The following is an 18164-nucleotide window of genomic DNA, read 5'->3' on the forward strand; positions in this document are numbered from 1 at the left end:
GACACCATGCAGATTTAATAAAGCAGCAGAGATTGAAATGACTTCAAAGATGGCAGGGGGAAAAAAAAATCAATTAAGAGGCTTATTTTTCTCTTTTCTTTTCTTTTTTTCTTCTGTGTGTTCAGAAATAAATTAAGGATGTGTGAAATAGATGGCTTATGTTTGATGGGTTTAAGCAGAACTCATTGAACTTTGCAGTTTCAGACCAATTAGATAAACGTCCTGTCCTGTGGAGCTCAGACGTCAACATGACTGACACTTTTCAAAATGACTGACATTTGTCTAAACTAAGACAAGATCTCTGCAACTTCACCACAGCTGTTTGTTTGTTCCAAAATCAACCTTGTGACAAATTGACTGATCGGGTATTGAGCATCGCGCTGAATTAGAGACAGTCTTACCTGTGATGTTTCCGCGAGCTGAACGGGGAGAAGGAGGTTTTGCTGCGCCGGGTGGAGATGTTCACGGACGGGCTTCCGTCCTCCGCCGGTTCCTCCACATTTAGCTGCGGTATGATCTGACCAACTGTACAAGCCATTTTCCTCGACTGCTCATGTAAACAGCTTCTAACCTCCCGTGAGAAGGAAAGTTCGCCTCAGGACGCAATGAGGACAGGAGCCGGTGCTGTTTGCATATCTGGACATGAGGCTGGACTGCAGGGACAGAGAAACTGGCGAAGTGATTCGAATGATTTGTGATTTCAAGAAGTGACACCTCACGTAATCGGACGAAATCATGCTGAATTATAAATAAGTGCGTCTTACTTGAAGAGTTCTGAGTGACATGAGCAAGATAATCCTAATTGCATATTTTTTTCCCATACGCTCAACATTATTTTGTCCCTTAAGTCTCGATTCGTGAACGAATCGTTGTTGTAAATCGGATCTTTTCAATGAATCGGTTGAACCGGTTCACAAAACCGGTCGGCGTCTCTTTCGGACATGTTTGATTATTTATCCTACTATGGAAGCCCGTTTCCGCCACATTGAGTAAAAAAATAAAGATTCTTTAAGTCATAATAATGAGAAACTTTCTCATAATTATGACTTAACATCTCGTAATAATGAGAAACTTTCTCGTAATAATGAGAAACTTTCTCGTAATAATGACTTAACATCTCGTAATAATGAGAAACTTTCTCATAATTATGACTTAACATCTCGTAATAATGAGAAACTTTCTCGTAATAATGACTTAACATCTCGTAATAATGAGAAACTTTCTCATAATAATGAGAAACTTTCTCGTAATAATGACTTAACATCTCGTAATAATGAGAAACTTTCTCATAATAATGAGAAACTTTCTCGTAATAATGACTTAACATCTCGTAATAATGAGAAACTTTCTCATAATAATGACTTAACATCTCGTAATAATGAGAAACTTTCTCATAATTATGACTTAACATCTCGTAATAATGAGAAACTTTCTCGTAATAATGAGAAACTTTCTCGTAATAATGAGAAACTTTCTCGTAATAATGACTTAACATCTCGTAATAATGAGAAACTTTCTCATAATAATGACTTAACATCTCGTAATAATGAGAAACTTTCTCGTAATAATGAGAAACTTTCTCATAATAATGACTTATTTTCTCGCACTTCTACGCATGCGCAAAGCAGCGGAGCAGAAGGGCGTGCCACACTAGCGACATCCGCTGGTCAAAGCCGTGTAAATGCATCACAGCAAACTTGGCACGCTCTGCAGTGAATAACATTAAAGATAAATGATCAGTATATGAGACAGGCTTCCATACTAGATAGTCTTTTATTCATTTGTAATATTCATTTGTATTTTTGTGTATGAACAAGCAGCAATACAAGGGTGATCCATGGATTTCAAATAGACGGAGGAATGATAAGACAGCACACCTTTCCAAATCTGTTTAAGAACACTTCATCTGGAAATCTGTGTAAGGGTCCGTTCATACAGAACGCGCTTTTTCATTGCTTTTCTAGGCAAACGCGCACTAGACGGACGTTGCGCTCGCTCTTCTGCAGCGTCTTGCGCATGACACGGCGTTCTAAATTGAAAAGAAGTTCAGCTTTTAAAAACACGTCTCGACCTTGCGTTTTCCCCCATTCCACTGCCCACTTATGTTTAAATGTCCCCAAAGTCATAAACATCTTAAAGGTGATTTCTGTATTGATATCTTCCAGATGAACCTGCACATCAAATATCCTAGAAGCATCTGCAAAATACGTGTTATATTAACACACATATGTGTTACACTTAAACTTGACGAATAAATGTAATATTCCAACTTTAATCTGATAGTTTTGTAAATTCATGTTTACAATTTCCATCGGTGTGCACAAGCAGGCGTCCTTCGTTACCATGGTAACCGTCCTGCTTCTGCATTCCACTTTCACACCTTATCGTGCGCATGGAAAAGTATGGAAGATAGGCCTACTGATGATGTTATTTAATGATACTACAGATTGCACTTAGTAGATCAAACTGACCTTAATGAAAACAACTGTTTTGCAGAGCGTGCCAAGTTTGCTGTGATGCATTTACACGGCTTTGACCAGCGGATGTCGCTAGTGTGGCACGCCCTTCTGCTCCGCTGCTTTGCGCATGCGTAGAAGTGCGAGAAAATAAGTCATTATTACGAGAAAGTTTCTCATTATTACGAGATGTTAAGTCATTATTACGAGAAAGTTTCTCATTATTACGAGATGTTAAGTCATTATTTCGAGAAAGTTTCTCATTATTACGAGATGTTAAGTCATTATTATGAGAAAGTTTCTCATTATTACGAGATGTTAAGTCATTATTTCGAGAAAGTTTCTCATTATTACGAGATGTTAAGTCATTATTATGAGAAAGTTTCTCATTATTATGAGATGTTAAGTCATTATTATGAGAAAGTTTCTCATTATTACGAGATGTTAAGTCATTATTATGAGAAAGTTTCTCATTATTACGAGATGTTTAAGTCATTATTACGAGAAAGTTTCTCATTATTATGAGAAAGTTTCTCATTATTATGAGATGTTAAGTCATTATTATGAGAAAGTTTCTCATTATTATGAGATGTTAAGTCATTATTATGAGAAAGTTTCTCATTATTACGAGATGTTAAGTCATTATTATGAGAAAGTTTCTCATTATTACGAGATGTTTAAGTCATTATTACGAGAAAGTTTCTCATTATTATGAGAAAGTTTCTCATTATTATGAGATGTTAAGTCATTATTATGAGAAAGTTTCTCATTATTATGAGATGTTAAGTCATTATTATGAGAAAGTTTCTCATTATTATGAGATGTTAAGTCATTATTATGAGAAAGTTTCTCATTATTATGACTTAAAGAATCTTTTTTTTTTTACTCAACGTGGCGGAAACGGGCTTCCATATCCAACTGATCGTGAACTGATTAAAAAAAAAAAAAAAATCATTGAGTTTGCAACTTACTTTAATAAAACGTAAGCTACTTGAAATATGTTTACGATTGTATATGCTAGTTTTATCAACAGTTATATTGAGTCTTTTTTAGATAGGACTATTATTACGCTCTGAACTTTTTTCAGCCAAAAAATGAAAATTAGTGAAGGAATTATAGCCTAGTTTAATGCAAAATATATGTTCTACATTATGAGCTGAATCATGGTTGTAAGTTGCAACAACAGTAGGCTACACTTGAAATTACAGTAGGCTACAATAAACACCGTCACTGATGACGTAAACTCTTTTGAACCGGTTCTTTGAACGAATCTTTTAAACGAATTATTGGAAATGAGTCGGACTTCCAACTCTATCCACACTTGAGTTGACTTGGACGTTGTCAGTCTAGAATCCACAGCGGAAAAAACAATCATAAATATGTCTTCTGGAATCTTAGCTGGTTCTAAACTAATTCGATTACCCTATAAACGGGGAAGACTCATGAATAGATTCAGTTGAAAGCCATACATTAGTGGCAGGTGTCAATATTTCGAGCCATTTTCCAAATAGAAATCTTCCAAGACTAAAAATCTTAGTCTGCTAAAGGCTGAGTTTAATAATAGTAGGCTACTACATATTGCTTCAAACCATAATAGGCATGGACTAATATCCACACGATTCAAATTCTGAACTCATGGGCTCTTCCTGAACCCACTACAAAAACATTAAAGTCATTGAACTTTGATATAGGCTATTAGATATATATAGGGCCTTTCCTTCTCACGTGCTTTATTTACTCTCCCTATAGGCTACTGTTGCTTTTCATCCAAGAACAGTTAAAGCCGCACTTTGGCCAGTGGAGGGCACAATTGCACTAACTCTGTGTTCAGGCATCCTAAAACTCTTTACGAGATCATCTTATTGTTACTAACAAAGAGGACAGAAATGGATTTTAGATATTTCAAAATTACAGCTGTGTTCGAGTGGAAAATAAGGGATTATGTATTTTTTGTACAGGAAATTTGGGTCAGGCTTCTGTGCAGAGCTTTGCCTTATAGGAGACCGTGAGGTGCTAACAGGCTCTATTAATGATTTGTCGGAGTGCATACTTATGAAACATGGCTGAATCACAATGAGACTGAGAACAATTACACCACAAAGGAGGGATTAAGGAATGAATAATTAACTTCTTTTCTTCTTTTTTCTCTTGCTTAGCCTATAAGACACAGTATAACTTTAAAAACTTGATTCAAACTCACTTGACTCAACTTTTCTTGAGCAGGAACACATCAGATGGATGGCTTTCACCACAGGAAATATATATCCTTAACCCTCTGGGGTCCTTCGTTTAACAGTCACACTTGGGACCTTCGGGTCCAAATGGACCCGGAGGGCGGGATTAATATATATATAAAAAAATCTTAATATTTTTTTTTTTACTTGTTTTTTATAATATTTTTTCTTTTCTTTTTTGGTGTTTTGAGATAATTTTATGATTTATAATTAATATTTATGCAATAATTATGACCCATTTTTTCCCATTGAATATAATAGAAATTTTTTATATATATATAATTTTTATTTTATTTTTATTAAAGCTGTATTTCATTTTAGAGTCAAGCCTAGGCCTCATGAAAGCAATTTTTGAAATGAGATGGGCGCCAACTGGTGGACACACTGAGCATTTTTATCACGCAATAGCACATTTTTACCACTAGTGGATTTACAGCTCTCTGTAGAAAGGCTTGCGAATTCTAGTGATTTTTGCCTGAACAGATTTAGTCTGTTTTGCACTCTTGATGTTTTAGAGATTCACCCCTTCACTGTTGAGTCCTTTTTTGAGTCCTTGGCTGATTTGTAGATTGTATGCACAAAAAAACTCTGTTTTCATATTTTTGACAATTTCCCATTCATTTCCTATGGGAGTCATTTTTGACCAAAGAGCAGAAGTGTGATGACCACTTAGCATGCTTGGATCATGACCTCAATATTTTTTGTGTGTTCACATACCTAATACCATAAAAGTCACATAGTTTCGTAACATTCCGATGAAGCTGTGATTTTTAAAAATTCAAAACAGATTTTTGTAATCTGAATTTATTAGTGTGTATGTGTATAAAAGTGTGTTTGTGTGTGTGTGTGTGTGTGTGTGTGGATGTGTCTGTTTTGCACTCTTGATGTTTTATAGATTCACCCCTTCACTGTTGTGTGCTTTTTTTCTGGATCGTGGCTGATTTGTAGATTGTACGCACAAAAAAACTCAGTATTGTCACATTTTTGCCAATTTCCCATTCATTTCCTATGGCGGGTCCATTTGGACCCGAAGGTCCTGAGTGTGACTATTTTTTTTACAACCACTTAGACTATTCAAATCCTGTCCCCAATTTTTTTGGGTGTTCATATACCAAGTACCAACAAAGTCACCAAATTTCGGATCATTCCGATGAAGCTATGATTTTTTACATTTTTTTATTTAAAGGCTTCGGGTCCATTTGGACCCGAAGGACCCCAGAGGGTTAAATAGCCTACCATTTCAAGGGCCATGTTTGTATACAGGGCCTAAAATACGGTACTTGCCAACTGCCAAGTGCGAGTACAATCGGTGTTAGCGAGTAGGCCTATATAAAACGGTGACAACTGCCAGTTAGCCTGTAACATTTATATGAATTCTAACAATGCAATGTTGTGAGAACCTGAACTTCAACAAACGTGAACGGCGCTCGCGACAATTAACGGTCCAGTGCTGCATCGTCACGAATATTAAAGCCTTGCCAATTTAAATATTCAAGCATTAGGCCTACTCTGTGTGCAAACATCCAAATCGCACGTCCAGAAAAGCTGTGTCTCAGACAGCACTCAAATACTGAATTAATTTCCGTTTAGGTCTTCTTTCACTTGAATGGACAAATTCATACAAAATTATGTAAAAAAAAATGCCAGTGTCTGGCAAACATAGTCGGTTATGTCTAAGGGAATGTAAACAGTCGAGAAAGATAACACATGTGTTTCATTGGATCCGTGCATTCGGTGCATTAAAGTGACAGCATCCTAATAATCCTGCTGCCATCTGTGTTTTTAATGTTAATCAAACAACAAAATCACGCATTGCTCTGAATAACTTTTGTAACTGAAATAAGGATTAATATCTGCTTAATTTATACAGCGAAGACTATGCAGTGTTATTTTACATTTGATTACTTTTTCTGTATCTAAAAATGTGAATTTTCACATAATTAATTTCAAAAATAATAATTTTTGCAAAATAATTTCATGGCTGGTAAATTTTCTTAAAGGATTAGTTCACTTTAAAATGAAAATTAGCCCATGATTTACTCACCCTCAAGCCATCCTAGGTGTATATGACTGTCTTCTTTCAGAAGCTAGTTATTTTACTTTATAAATATTAATATTTTTCTTACACAAACTCGTCGTTTTGCTTCAGAAGGCCTTTATTAACCCCCTGGAGCCGTTTGGAGTTCATTTACCATGGATGGATGCACGTTTTTGAGCTTAAATATGTTGGTTGCCATCCACTGCCATTATAAAACTTGGAAGAGCCATGATTTTTTTTTATTTTTTTATTTTTTTTTTTTTTTATATAACTCCGATTGTACTTGTCTGAAAGAAGAAAGTCATTTACACCTAAAATGGCTTAAGGGTGAGTAAATCATGGGCTAATTTTCATTTGAAAGTGAACTACTCCTTTAAGTCACCGGCCATTGGCAGGTGTGGGTAAAAAGTTAATTTAAAGGGATACTCCACTTTTTTTGGAAATAGGCTCATTTTACAACTCCCCCAGAGTTAAACAGTTGAGTTTTACCGTTTTCGAATCCATTCAGCCGAGTTTCTGATATTTAGAAGAATATCAGTAAGCAGACAGTTTCTGGTCTCATTGACTTCCATAGTATATTTTTTTTCCTACTATGGAAGTCAATGAGACCAGAAACTGTCTGGTTACTGATATTCTTCTAAATATCAGAAACTCGGCTGAATGGACTCGAAAACGGTAAAACTCAACTGTTTAACTCTGGGAGAGTTGTAAAATGAGCCTATTTCCAAAAAAAGTGGAGTATCCCTTTAAGGCCCTGTTTGGATATCTTTAGATTTGCTTTGAGTTTGATTTTAATCCACAAAGACAAAAGGCATTTGAGAGAGGAACTCTCCTGAGACAGAAAATGACACTGTTTTCATTGGCTTGCCATTTAATGCTTTATTACAAACCAAAGGAAAATCATTAAGATACTGTACAAATATACATTTGAAATGAAAGGAAATATGTACAAGGTCATTTGTCCAATCAATCAATAGCCAGTAATGTTTAAAAATAATAATAATTCTGAACAACAGAGGGAAATGGCTCATGGTTTCCTTACTCATGCAGTCAAAACACCAGACTGACCAAACAAAACTACTGTATAGAGAGTACAGCTGTAGAAGTGCAAAGTCATCGACAAGAATGAGTTCATTCCATGTTTATTGGGTATGATGAAAGTTGACGTATAAATACAAAAAGTATTTACATTAGTAACATTTTAACCAAAATCCTTTTTTATAATGCGATTCTTAGTATATAATGTACTGATATTAGCACTGAGCCGAAATACTTGCCTTTCTCTAGCTATCGTTGTCATGCAGGTCCATTGCCAATAGTGTTTAGATGCACATTCTCTCAAGCAATTGTATGCAGGGTGTTTAACATTAGAGCTCAGCATTCAAACTGTTCAGCCGTGACTGACCGAACACAAACTCAACTGAACCATGCGTCTCAGCACATATCAACAGCAGACTCAGCCGTACAGGAACAGCGGGTTACGAGGAAGTACTTAGACTAACATTACTTTATTTCCTCACGTTCCCCGTGCGTGGAAAGAGACTTCAAACCGGGGAATCGACCGGGTTGTTGGTTGAAGCTAAATCAATGGAACTGGGTGCACATTCGGAGTTCTTTTGCATTGGCCTTAAGAGTTGTGAAGGATTGGATTTTTGATAAATAAGGTCAGCCTTTGGTTCCTTTACCTCTCAGAGCATTGACATCTAAGTCTTGTTCAATGCAGAGACGGTTATTCCCTGGTTATCCGGCAAGAAGACATTGTGCTCCTTAAGGGTGACCTGTCACTTTGAATATTTTCTGACATCTTGTTCGTCCGTCTAATTCATTTCTGAAGACGTAAAAAAGAAGAGGGGAGGAATTCATGTTATGGCCTCCTGCTGTTTACTAATGGGGACTCAAAAAGTACATTTTTGCAGCTGATTCTGGGTATGAATGCCTCTCTGAGCACTAGAATTCATCAAACATTGAAATATAAGAAGGGAAAAAAAATGAAAAACAGAGAAAATATATTTTCAATGGCATTAGAGTAACCAGAACACAAATGTGATTAATATATATAAATCTGCACTCAAGAATTTAAAGCTTCTAACCTACTGCAGTTACAATGCTGTGTCTTTTGCCAAAATAGCAAAAAATCTAATTAATCTTAAAAATAAATGGTTGAAAAGAGGAAAAAAGCTAAAAATAGCCAGCTATACAACACATTCAAAGCTCATTCGTGCAGGCCTAGATGGAATCTGCAGACTTTTCCCCCACATTTTTTAAAGAAAACTATTTAAACATGATCAAATGTCTGAAACTGAGCAGAAAGCACTACATTCTTATTTGTAGATGAAAGCATTAGCAAATTAGCCGTAATATTTAATATAAAAATATATACAAATATTAAGGGTAATGTAGAGCAGTGGCCTCCGCAAACTTCCAAAAACGTAATCTAACTTTAATCCTAAACACAAACACAAACACGCACACAAAGTAATGTAAACTGAAATTGAACTGTTTCCCTCTAAATAACTATTGTGTTTATTGGAGATCATATTTGTTTGGAAGAATCTTGGATCTTGAATCACAAAATGGAAATGTCAAAATCCAGTTTATGTCGATAAAACATTTCAAAACAAGCAGCTTTGTCATAATTTCAGCAGAAATATATTTAAATTTTGATGGATAATGGCAGACGTTCGAGTCAAAAAGGTTGAGAACCACTAATGTACAGCTTTGACCAGCCGTTCGAAATCTGTGTAGAACTAGTGCTTTCCACGCAGTAGGATTGTGTGTGGGCCTGCTCATTCGGTTTCATCGTAATCAGTTACACACTTCAGACCTAAATAAACCAGCACTGAATAAGCCTGACCCAACCTCACCATACTTGCATCCAATGGGATGCGCCAACCAGACATCTGATTTCAATTGCAAATACCAAGAGCCAAAGCCGAGTCAAACCATTTCCCCATTGAGACAATCGACCTCATTACTGAAGATACTGTGTTCATTATCCTGAAGAATGTGAGTGAATGATTTAAAGGGATTGTGCACACACACGTTACGAATGCTGTTAGATACTTTAACTGAAATATATATGGAATTCCTATAAATACCTATTAAATACGGAATACTTCTATTCATATGGAATATTTATAGCTCTAATGAGGAACAAACCAATTTACTGTCATTGTTTATGTCACGGTGTGTTGATTTCTCCTTGTTCTGGGCCAATCATAGCGTCTGCGCCCAGCAGGTGACCTGCCATTGGCTGTTGGGGTGTGATACCAGCTGGGCTGCCTGGCAAATGCTGATTGGCTGAGGAAATGAGTGGCAGATGTGAATCCTCGTAGGGGCGGACGAGCAGGTGCCGGAAAGAGTCCGCTTATGTGAATTCCTCCTCCAGTTCTGTGGCTGTCAGTTCAAACCCAGCGAGGACAGGAAGTGTGTGGTCAGGTGGACAGGCTGTCTGTCTGGGTAAAGGCAGAGCTGAATCTCTGCTCATATCTGCCTCTTTTGTTTGCTCAAACCACCATAACAACACAAGGCACAGTCCTCACATCTTTAAACCCTTTAAAAATACATACACTCCACGAGGGGTCTCCTTCCACTTCAGTGTGCACATAAAAACAACAAAAGCATTCATTTTCCAATGTTGAATCAAAAGGCCTGACCATGGGAAATCCTTTGGGAATGTTCCTGATACCAGATGTGGGAGTTGATGCTTGTTGCAGTGTGTGTATTTATCTGTTTGTGTGTGTGTTTATGTGTGTTTTGTATTCCTACACAGTCTGGAATGCCTTGGTTTGCGCGGGGATCATCACCGGTGTGGCGCCCATCCTCGTCAGGTTCCCTGGGCTGAGCTTTGCCGAGCTGGGTTTGGGGCTACTGCTGGGCTCCGGGGGTTTGGGGACCACGTGGTTGTACGGCGGTGGTACTGAAGGGAAGTTTTCGGACTGCCCGCTTTCTTTAAGGGCAGCCACCACGGGCAGTCGAGGCCTGGGCCCACGGGGGGCGCTGTTGTGCACCATAGACTGAGTGGAGGAGGCTCCGGAGCGAGAACTCCCAGAGCGAGAGGAGGAGAGAGAGTTTGGCTTCACCAGTTTGGCTTTGGGAGCTTCCGCATCTTCCCTAAAACATAAAGAATGAGACACCCCTTATGAAAACAAAATATATTTCCCTATGTATGAATTATCAATATATTAAATGGTTTAACAGTATATTTGAAAATATAGAGAATAATATATTGTGTTAATATATTACGATATATTGAATAATACATAAGGAATTGACACTTTACATATATTGAAAAATATGTGACAATATATTTACTAATATATCATAATTTATGTAATTTTATAGTCAGTAATACACTTCATTATATATAGATGTATGTGACCAGATATGGTACTGCATGTGTTATATATTGCAGATATATTTCCTCGTGCAACAAAAACACACATATAGAGAAATATATAATGTAATATATATTTTTTAATTATTTGCATTATAAATGTTTCATATTTTCAAGCTATCAGAAGTTAACAAAAGCACAAGCACACCTGCATGTACTAAAGTATTTAGGCAAGAGACCATCACTGTGCTAAGGGTGATTACTTTTAAGTATCGTCATTATAGTCTTAATGGTGTTCGGTCAATCGTCAGCCGAACCACAGGCTCTACTCTTCAGCACAATGGTGACCTCAAAAATTCAGACATACCAGAAATCATTTTAAATTCCAAAATAATAGAACATGAAAAACTAACAGACCTCCCTCCTTACTAGTCTCCCATATATGGAAATGTATTATGTAATATATTTTGCAGTATATACCCATATATTTTTGTTTCATAAGGGACTGTGAGATGTTTCATCTTGTTGTGTATACTTTGCATGCAAGGGCCTGCAAATGTCTGTGTCAAATTGGAAGTGTTATTATTCAGACGGCTCCCTATAAACATGTCAACTCCCTCAGAAAGAATTTTTTTCAAACTGTTGGTCCTCCAGGACAGTATATTTATGTAGATGTATTTTGAAAATCAGTATTAACAATATATTTTCAGCTACTCTTATTTAAAAATATACCTGAAAATATATTTTTTCCATATGGGCGACTAGCTAGAAGTTTCTCTTTTCAACAACTCACATGGAGTTCATTTCAAGCCTAAATGCATTTTTGACTCAAATGTAAACAAGAGTTTGCATAGCTCGAAGCATTTACATTCGCAAACATGCATTGAGTGTGTTTTGGGCCTAAATGCACTTTACATTTTATAAAATGTTTTGATAAATTCACTAAAGCGTAAAGACACTCAAATACCTTTAAACCCTTCAGGCTACTGGCTAACAAGTCTAGGGAAAGTGACTTCTACTACACTGAAACCATATGCATCTCTTTAACCTCAGCGAGAGCAGTGTAAATGTGTGTATCTCGCTGTCATTTGCATTTTTAATGCTCACTCATCCTCCAAACCTGCATAATTCATCCCGACACCCGCAAATTAGCCTAGACATGAATGCAAGTCAACAAAGAGAAATAGAGCTGCTAGACATTATAAATAGTGTCAATTAAGTCCAATGAGCTATTTAAAGAATGTTTTTTGTTTGTTTGTTTTACCTTATTTCATTGGGCGCTTCCTCCTCCTCATATTTCTTCTTCTCTTTCTTGCGGAAAACAAGCCAGACGATGAGGATGATGAGTAGAACGCCGAAGGACACGCCCACCACAGCACCAGCCACCACGCCCATTCCACGTACATCTGCAAAAGAGCGGACACTTCACAGCTGATTCCATTTTATAATAAGTTATGGTGTATGCTAAGGTAAGCTTCAGTGTTGTTATTGTCAAGTCAGATTTATTTATACAAAGTTCTGGCATGAAACTCCAGATAGCGCAGGCTAATAGGTCCTTAACTTAATCTGCTTGTAATCACGTCATTCACCAGCTGATTGGGTGCTGCTGTATCAGTAGCCAATGAGCTTGCTGCTCATCCTTCAAATACTTGGTTAGCATTTGCTGTAGCAGTTGCAGCGCACATCAGAAACCCTCCACCTTCCCCAGCTCCACCTGTATAGATCTGCTATAGGTAATTCATGTACACTATATTGAGCAGCAGCAGCATGTCTTACTTGCTCACAGCAGTGTATCATGTGTGTATTGGCAGTAGCAAGTACCTTTGCAATGGCATAGTAACATCCTAGCAACCACCCACAACATTCTATTCTATTCACAAATCACACATATACAGTAGAGCCAGGAAGTGCCTAAAACTGTTTAAACATACACACTCACTATACACTACTGTATACAGCACGATTAATCGTGATCTCGATTCAAACAAACATGCGATGATAGCGATTCCGCTCTGTCTATTAAACCTTTGACAAGTACGATCACAGCGAACATTCAGATCTGCGTTGGCACTGCCGCTGACCCAGAGTCAGCAGTTGTTATGTATAGGTATGAAACAGCTTCACAGTCCTTTCAACCACACAGTATCATTATTTCTCTCTTACAAACACTCAAATTATTACAGTAATGAGACAAAAGTTTATAGCTTGGATATGGGCAGTCGTGGCCTAATGGTTAGAGAAGGGTGTGGGTTCTAGTCGATGTCTAGTTTCTGTGGTAGCGATCAAAATAAAGTAATTTGACGCTTCAAATAAAGATTGTATCAATTACACCATTACGCCAGTAGGAGGCAAGAAATTACAGTTTAAAAAAGTATATGTCATTGAATTGTTTATTCCAGATATTCCTTCAAAAACGCTGATTCATCCAGTAATGAATCAAGTGAAGTATTTAAGAGTGAGTCATTGAATCATTCATTCAAACCTTTTTTTTATTTTTGATAATTCATTCAAATCAATGAAACATTTTTAAATAGACTGCAGCAATTAACTTTTTTTAGAACCCCTAGTAAATTGCATGTTATTTTTCGTGAGAATCGTGATCTCTCTTTTTAAAAAAAGAAAAAGAAATTGTGATTCTCAATTTATCCAGAAGCGTGCTTCTTTTAAAAAGACACATAAAATAAAGTTTTCATGCTCAGAATAGACTAACAAACAGCCTGTAACAAGCAGCCCCCTCTGCATTGCAGATACCTGAAGGAGTGTAACTCACCATGAGAATACTCCAGCAAACAGCACAGCATTAATCAACCTACCGCACTCACTATGCTCCTTCCTTTAATAACATGCCATTTTTTGCATGAATTATTTTTTTCTTTCCGCCACATAATTAATTATTTCTTCTAATTCCATCATCTGATATTTAATTATGCAGCAGAGCAGTTTGAGAAAGGTTTGGAGGAAGGGATTAAATCAATGAACACTGTTAAAAAAAAAAGGATTCATTCTTTATTTGGATGTTAAATAGTGCTGAAAGATCGCACTGCATAGCAGAATTGGTCAGGATCTCACCGCCATCTTCACAAAAATACTGTGGCTTGCTATACAGCAACGACTTATGCTGACAGTAATTCAATTACGTGTTGGAAGCAAGCATAAAACAGCAACGCAAAACAAAAAAAAAGCTAAGAATAGGAATTTATAGTTTGCATAAATCTTTTCATCTGCGTCTGTATCAAACAAACAGAAACACACTAGTCAAGTTCAGAATCACTACAAAATACAACTCATACTACATTGTGTCATGCAGCATGTATACTGTTAGTATGCTAATTTTCTGTATGCAATACTCAGACTGCCTATTGCATCCCACAATGCAAAGCAATGAACTCTATTTGACTTTCCATTTTCAGTTTGACAAACAAAGCAGTAGAAAATCTCCTTGGCTTATTGTTGTTGTTGTTGTTTTAGACTGCAAAGAATTAACCTTTTTTTTGACAAATTAGCTTAAAAAATGCAATTTGTATTTTTATTTTCAAGGTAATGGATAACTGGATGTCACTTGCTAAATTAAACATGAAGCACAATGAGGTAATGTATCAACAGTGTAGCATATTACTGTTTGAAGCATGCAGTATTTTTAGAAAACAGTAGGTAGTTGGCACAGTATGCAGTAAGATGTATGCCAATATGCCATTTTGAACTTAACCATACAAACACAGATACTTACAGTGAACTTTGACCTCTAAAGTGCAGTTTTCTTCTCCGACATCATTGACGGCGGTGCATTTATAGACACCTGCACTTTCCTTCGTCAGATTTTTCAGCGTTACAATCTCAGGGTTCTTCAGATCTTAAGACAAAAAACACTAAGTTACTTTGATATGTTAATAGTTTAGACAGAATTGCACAGCATCCATCCAGACACATGACAAACAATAAATCCTAATAATCTCCCATTCATTTTGTTGGCTGATGGGTAGCCCTGCCCATATAAAAATCTAATTTTGGCAAATTTATATTCACTTTCACCATCGTTCAAAAGTTTGGGGTCAGGAAGATTTCCTCCCAAGTCTCTTATGCTCTCCAAGGCTGCATTTATTTAATACACTGTTTCTATTTGAATATATTTTAAAATCTAATTTATTCCTGTGAATTTCCAGCATCATTACTCCGGTCTTCAGGTTCACATGATCCTTCAGAAATCATTCTAATATGCTGATTTGGTGCTTGCTACAATTCCTGTCTCATGTTCCCCTGTCTTGTGTTTAAGGACTCTTATTTTGAAGTGTATTGTTGTTCTTATTGTTCCTGCTTTTACTTCCTGTGATTAGTTCCTGTTTCCCTTGTTTGTTTCCAATGTTACCCTAGTTAATCACCACAGCAACTCATTAAACACACCTGTTTCTTTCGCCAGTTTTGTTATCTTGTGTCTTTATACCCCAGTGTTTCTCTTGTTTGTTTTTTAGTTTTTTCTGGTGTTGTCCTTTATTGATATTATGTGCGCGTTTATTTTAGTTCTGTTTCTCCCGTGTCTGGAATAATCTGTTTTAAACAAAACAACAAAAGTAAATCCAGACAGAAAACAGGATATTTCTGTCTGGATTTACTTTTGTTGTTTTGTTTAAAGGTGCCCTATGTAACGTTTTGATCAAAATGAACAGTAAATCCATCAATCCTTCTTCCAAAACATGTTTTTGTCTTTCCCTGATTCACTATGGTAAACCCATTATAAGTGTTCATATCAGTAAATAGAGAAACATTGCACCAGCTACTTTGATGCATGTATTGAGGTTGACATGGCTTGTCACTTTATCACATTGGGCCAGATAAGGACACACTTCAAGCTTCAAGTACTGGTTAGTGTTGATTTCATCGAAACCTGATTTCTGACATGAAACAACTTCAGAAAGTGTTCAGCTGAATGAACAGATCATGCTCGGCAAAATTCTCCACAAAGGCTGATGAAGGGTACAGAGCGCATTACATTGCACATACGTCACATCTCTTATCCGATCTCATAAGAGGGGCTAATTGAGGAGGTAGTGAAGCATGTGGGGTGAAAAATGCTGATGGAATTGATGTAAATTTAATTTGAGAATGCTTGCGGTGTTAAATTGTCCCTGTAGTGTCTTCATCTATTTTCTGCTCCTCCAGAGAGATGATGTCCACATGATTTACTCCCCACGCATGGAATATAAACTTAATGCTGCATTTTCTTTCTTCTCGGGAAAGCAGTATTGCGGAAGCAGAGCGAGTCAGTGTAGCGGTTAAAAACCTGAGCAACAGGTTACAGTCAAAAGATCATTTTCATGTACATCACATCTAAATGTGGCACAGAGAACTATTAGTAATAATTATCACTATTAAAATTGCTTAAAGGTGATTTTTTTAATACGTCAGTTTATTGTTCATTGACTACTATTAGTATGTCATTCATAGGTTTATCTCACCTACAAGTTTAAACATTGAGACCTCCAGGCACCATATAAACATTGAGAGCGGTCCGCTCAGATCTGTCAATCTCTTTCCAGCTCAACCTATAGCGTGAGTTTGGGGCGTGGCTAGTGTAGCAGGTGGAGCCAGAGGGTGTTTAGCTGCTGTGGGACCATGACTGATGAGTTACATGGGAAAAGACTTTACTGTAAGCTTCGGGTACAGGAGTCTTCAAAGATTAAACAGGCCATGAACACGAACTGGGAATTGCGATACAATGCGATACAATAAATCATCATGCACCAATTCAGACAGAGAAATGTTCCAGTTTATATTGTTTACTTTGGTGTGTAAAGTGTAGACAGCCTCAAACAGCTGTTGCGAGTCATGTCAAAAAATTGGATCGGTTTATTATAAAGGAGACGCTCGCATTCACTCTAGACAGAGCGATACTCAATTGCTTACTCATGACACAGGGCAATACAGCTAAAAGTATTACTAATATGTTGGACCTTTTATTGAAAGTAGCTACTTTTACATGTTGAGACATGCCTTCGTGCCAACAAGTATGAGCTGTATTTGTGATGTTTGAGTTGGGCAAGGGGCGTTTGCAAAATATGCTGTATTTTTGTAATTCTGCGTGGTGCCACTAGTTCCAGAAACCACATACTTCAGCTTTAAAGATGTAAATGATAAAACGCTATTCATTTTCTAAGTGCTCACCTATGAGGGCCAGAGGTGGGAGCTTGCCAACATATTTTCCCTTGTCTAAGACTCTCTCCCATTTGTAGCTGATTGGGTCAGAACCATCTGTGGACTTGCAGCTCAGTCTGACATCACTTCCTTCCAGCAGACGACCCTCCATCCAACAGCGTGGTTTGGACGGCTTCACTGCAAGTTGAAAAACAGACATGGTAAAACACACATGGTAAGGTAAACATTAAGTCAAGTCATCTTTATTTATATAGTGCTTTATACAATACAGATTGTTTCAAAGCAGCTTTACAGTGATGACTGAAAAATTATGCATTTCGGCTGTTGTTCAGCTTAAGTCAGTGAGTGTTGATTAAATTAGTTCATTTCATTTATATTTATATTTATATTATATTTATACTTTCAGTTCTTGTACAACAGCGTCAGTACAGTCAGATCATCATGGTATGAATTTTCTTATATTGTAATGTAGGTATTCTAGCAAAGAATTTCCTTATATATAACATAACTACATAGTTTTGGACAATCCAATGAATGTTATATCACAATACAGGTATTTTAGCAGGAAATTTAACAAATAATTGCCTTATATATTAAATAACCGCAAAGAGATGCCCTGAATTTAATATCACAATATAGGTGTTTTAGCTGGAAATTCAACAAAGAATTGGCTTATATATTAAATAACCAGGTAGTAATGCATATCATTTGTGAATTAAATCATTTACAAATAAAAGATATTCCATCTGGATAAACTCATTTGATTATTTGCTTTTTAAATGAATTTTTTTCATAATATAATATTTATAAATTTTGTGCTAAATAGCACTTGAGTTTAAAGACTAAAAAACAGTCAAACTCATTTTGGGACGAGTAGTTTAGAGGATATAAGCAGAACCAGTACACACACATGCACTTTTACCCTTTTTGCATCATTCCCCATTTAGACTTGT

General features: G+C 36.7%; 1 protein-coding gene across 1 annotated transcript in view; it reads right to left on the reverse strand.

Moving 5' to 3' along the window:
- Positions 1-10179: 10179 nt before the first annotated feature.
- Positions 10180-18164, reverse strand: part of clmpa (CXADR like membrane protein a) — a 68211-nt gene continuing 60226 nt past the window's right edge. The window contains exons 4-7 of the mRNA XM_079861931.1: positions 17221-17388; positions 14792-14914; positions 12329-12470; positions 10180-10841 (exon numbers count right to left, since the gene is read on the reverse strand). Coding sequence (XP_079718057.1) covers positions 10493-10841; positions 12329-12470; positions 14792-14914; positions 17221-17388 — 782 coding nt within the window. The 3' untranslated portion in view covers positions 10180-10492. The remainder of the gene's footprint in view (positions 10842-12328; positions 12471-14791; positions 14915-17220; positions 17389-18164) is intronic.

This window comes from Squalius cephalus (genome assembly GCF_949319135.1).
Source record: "Squalius cephalus genome assembly, chromosome: 24".
NCBI lineage: Eukaryota > Metazoa > Chordata > Actinopteri > Cypriniformes > Leuciscidae > Squalius > Squalius cephalus.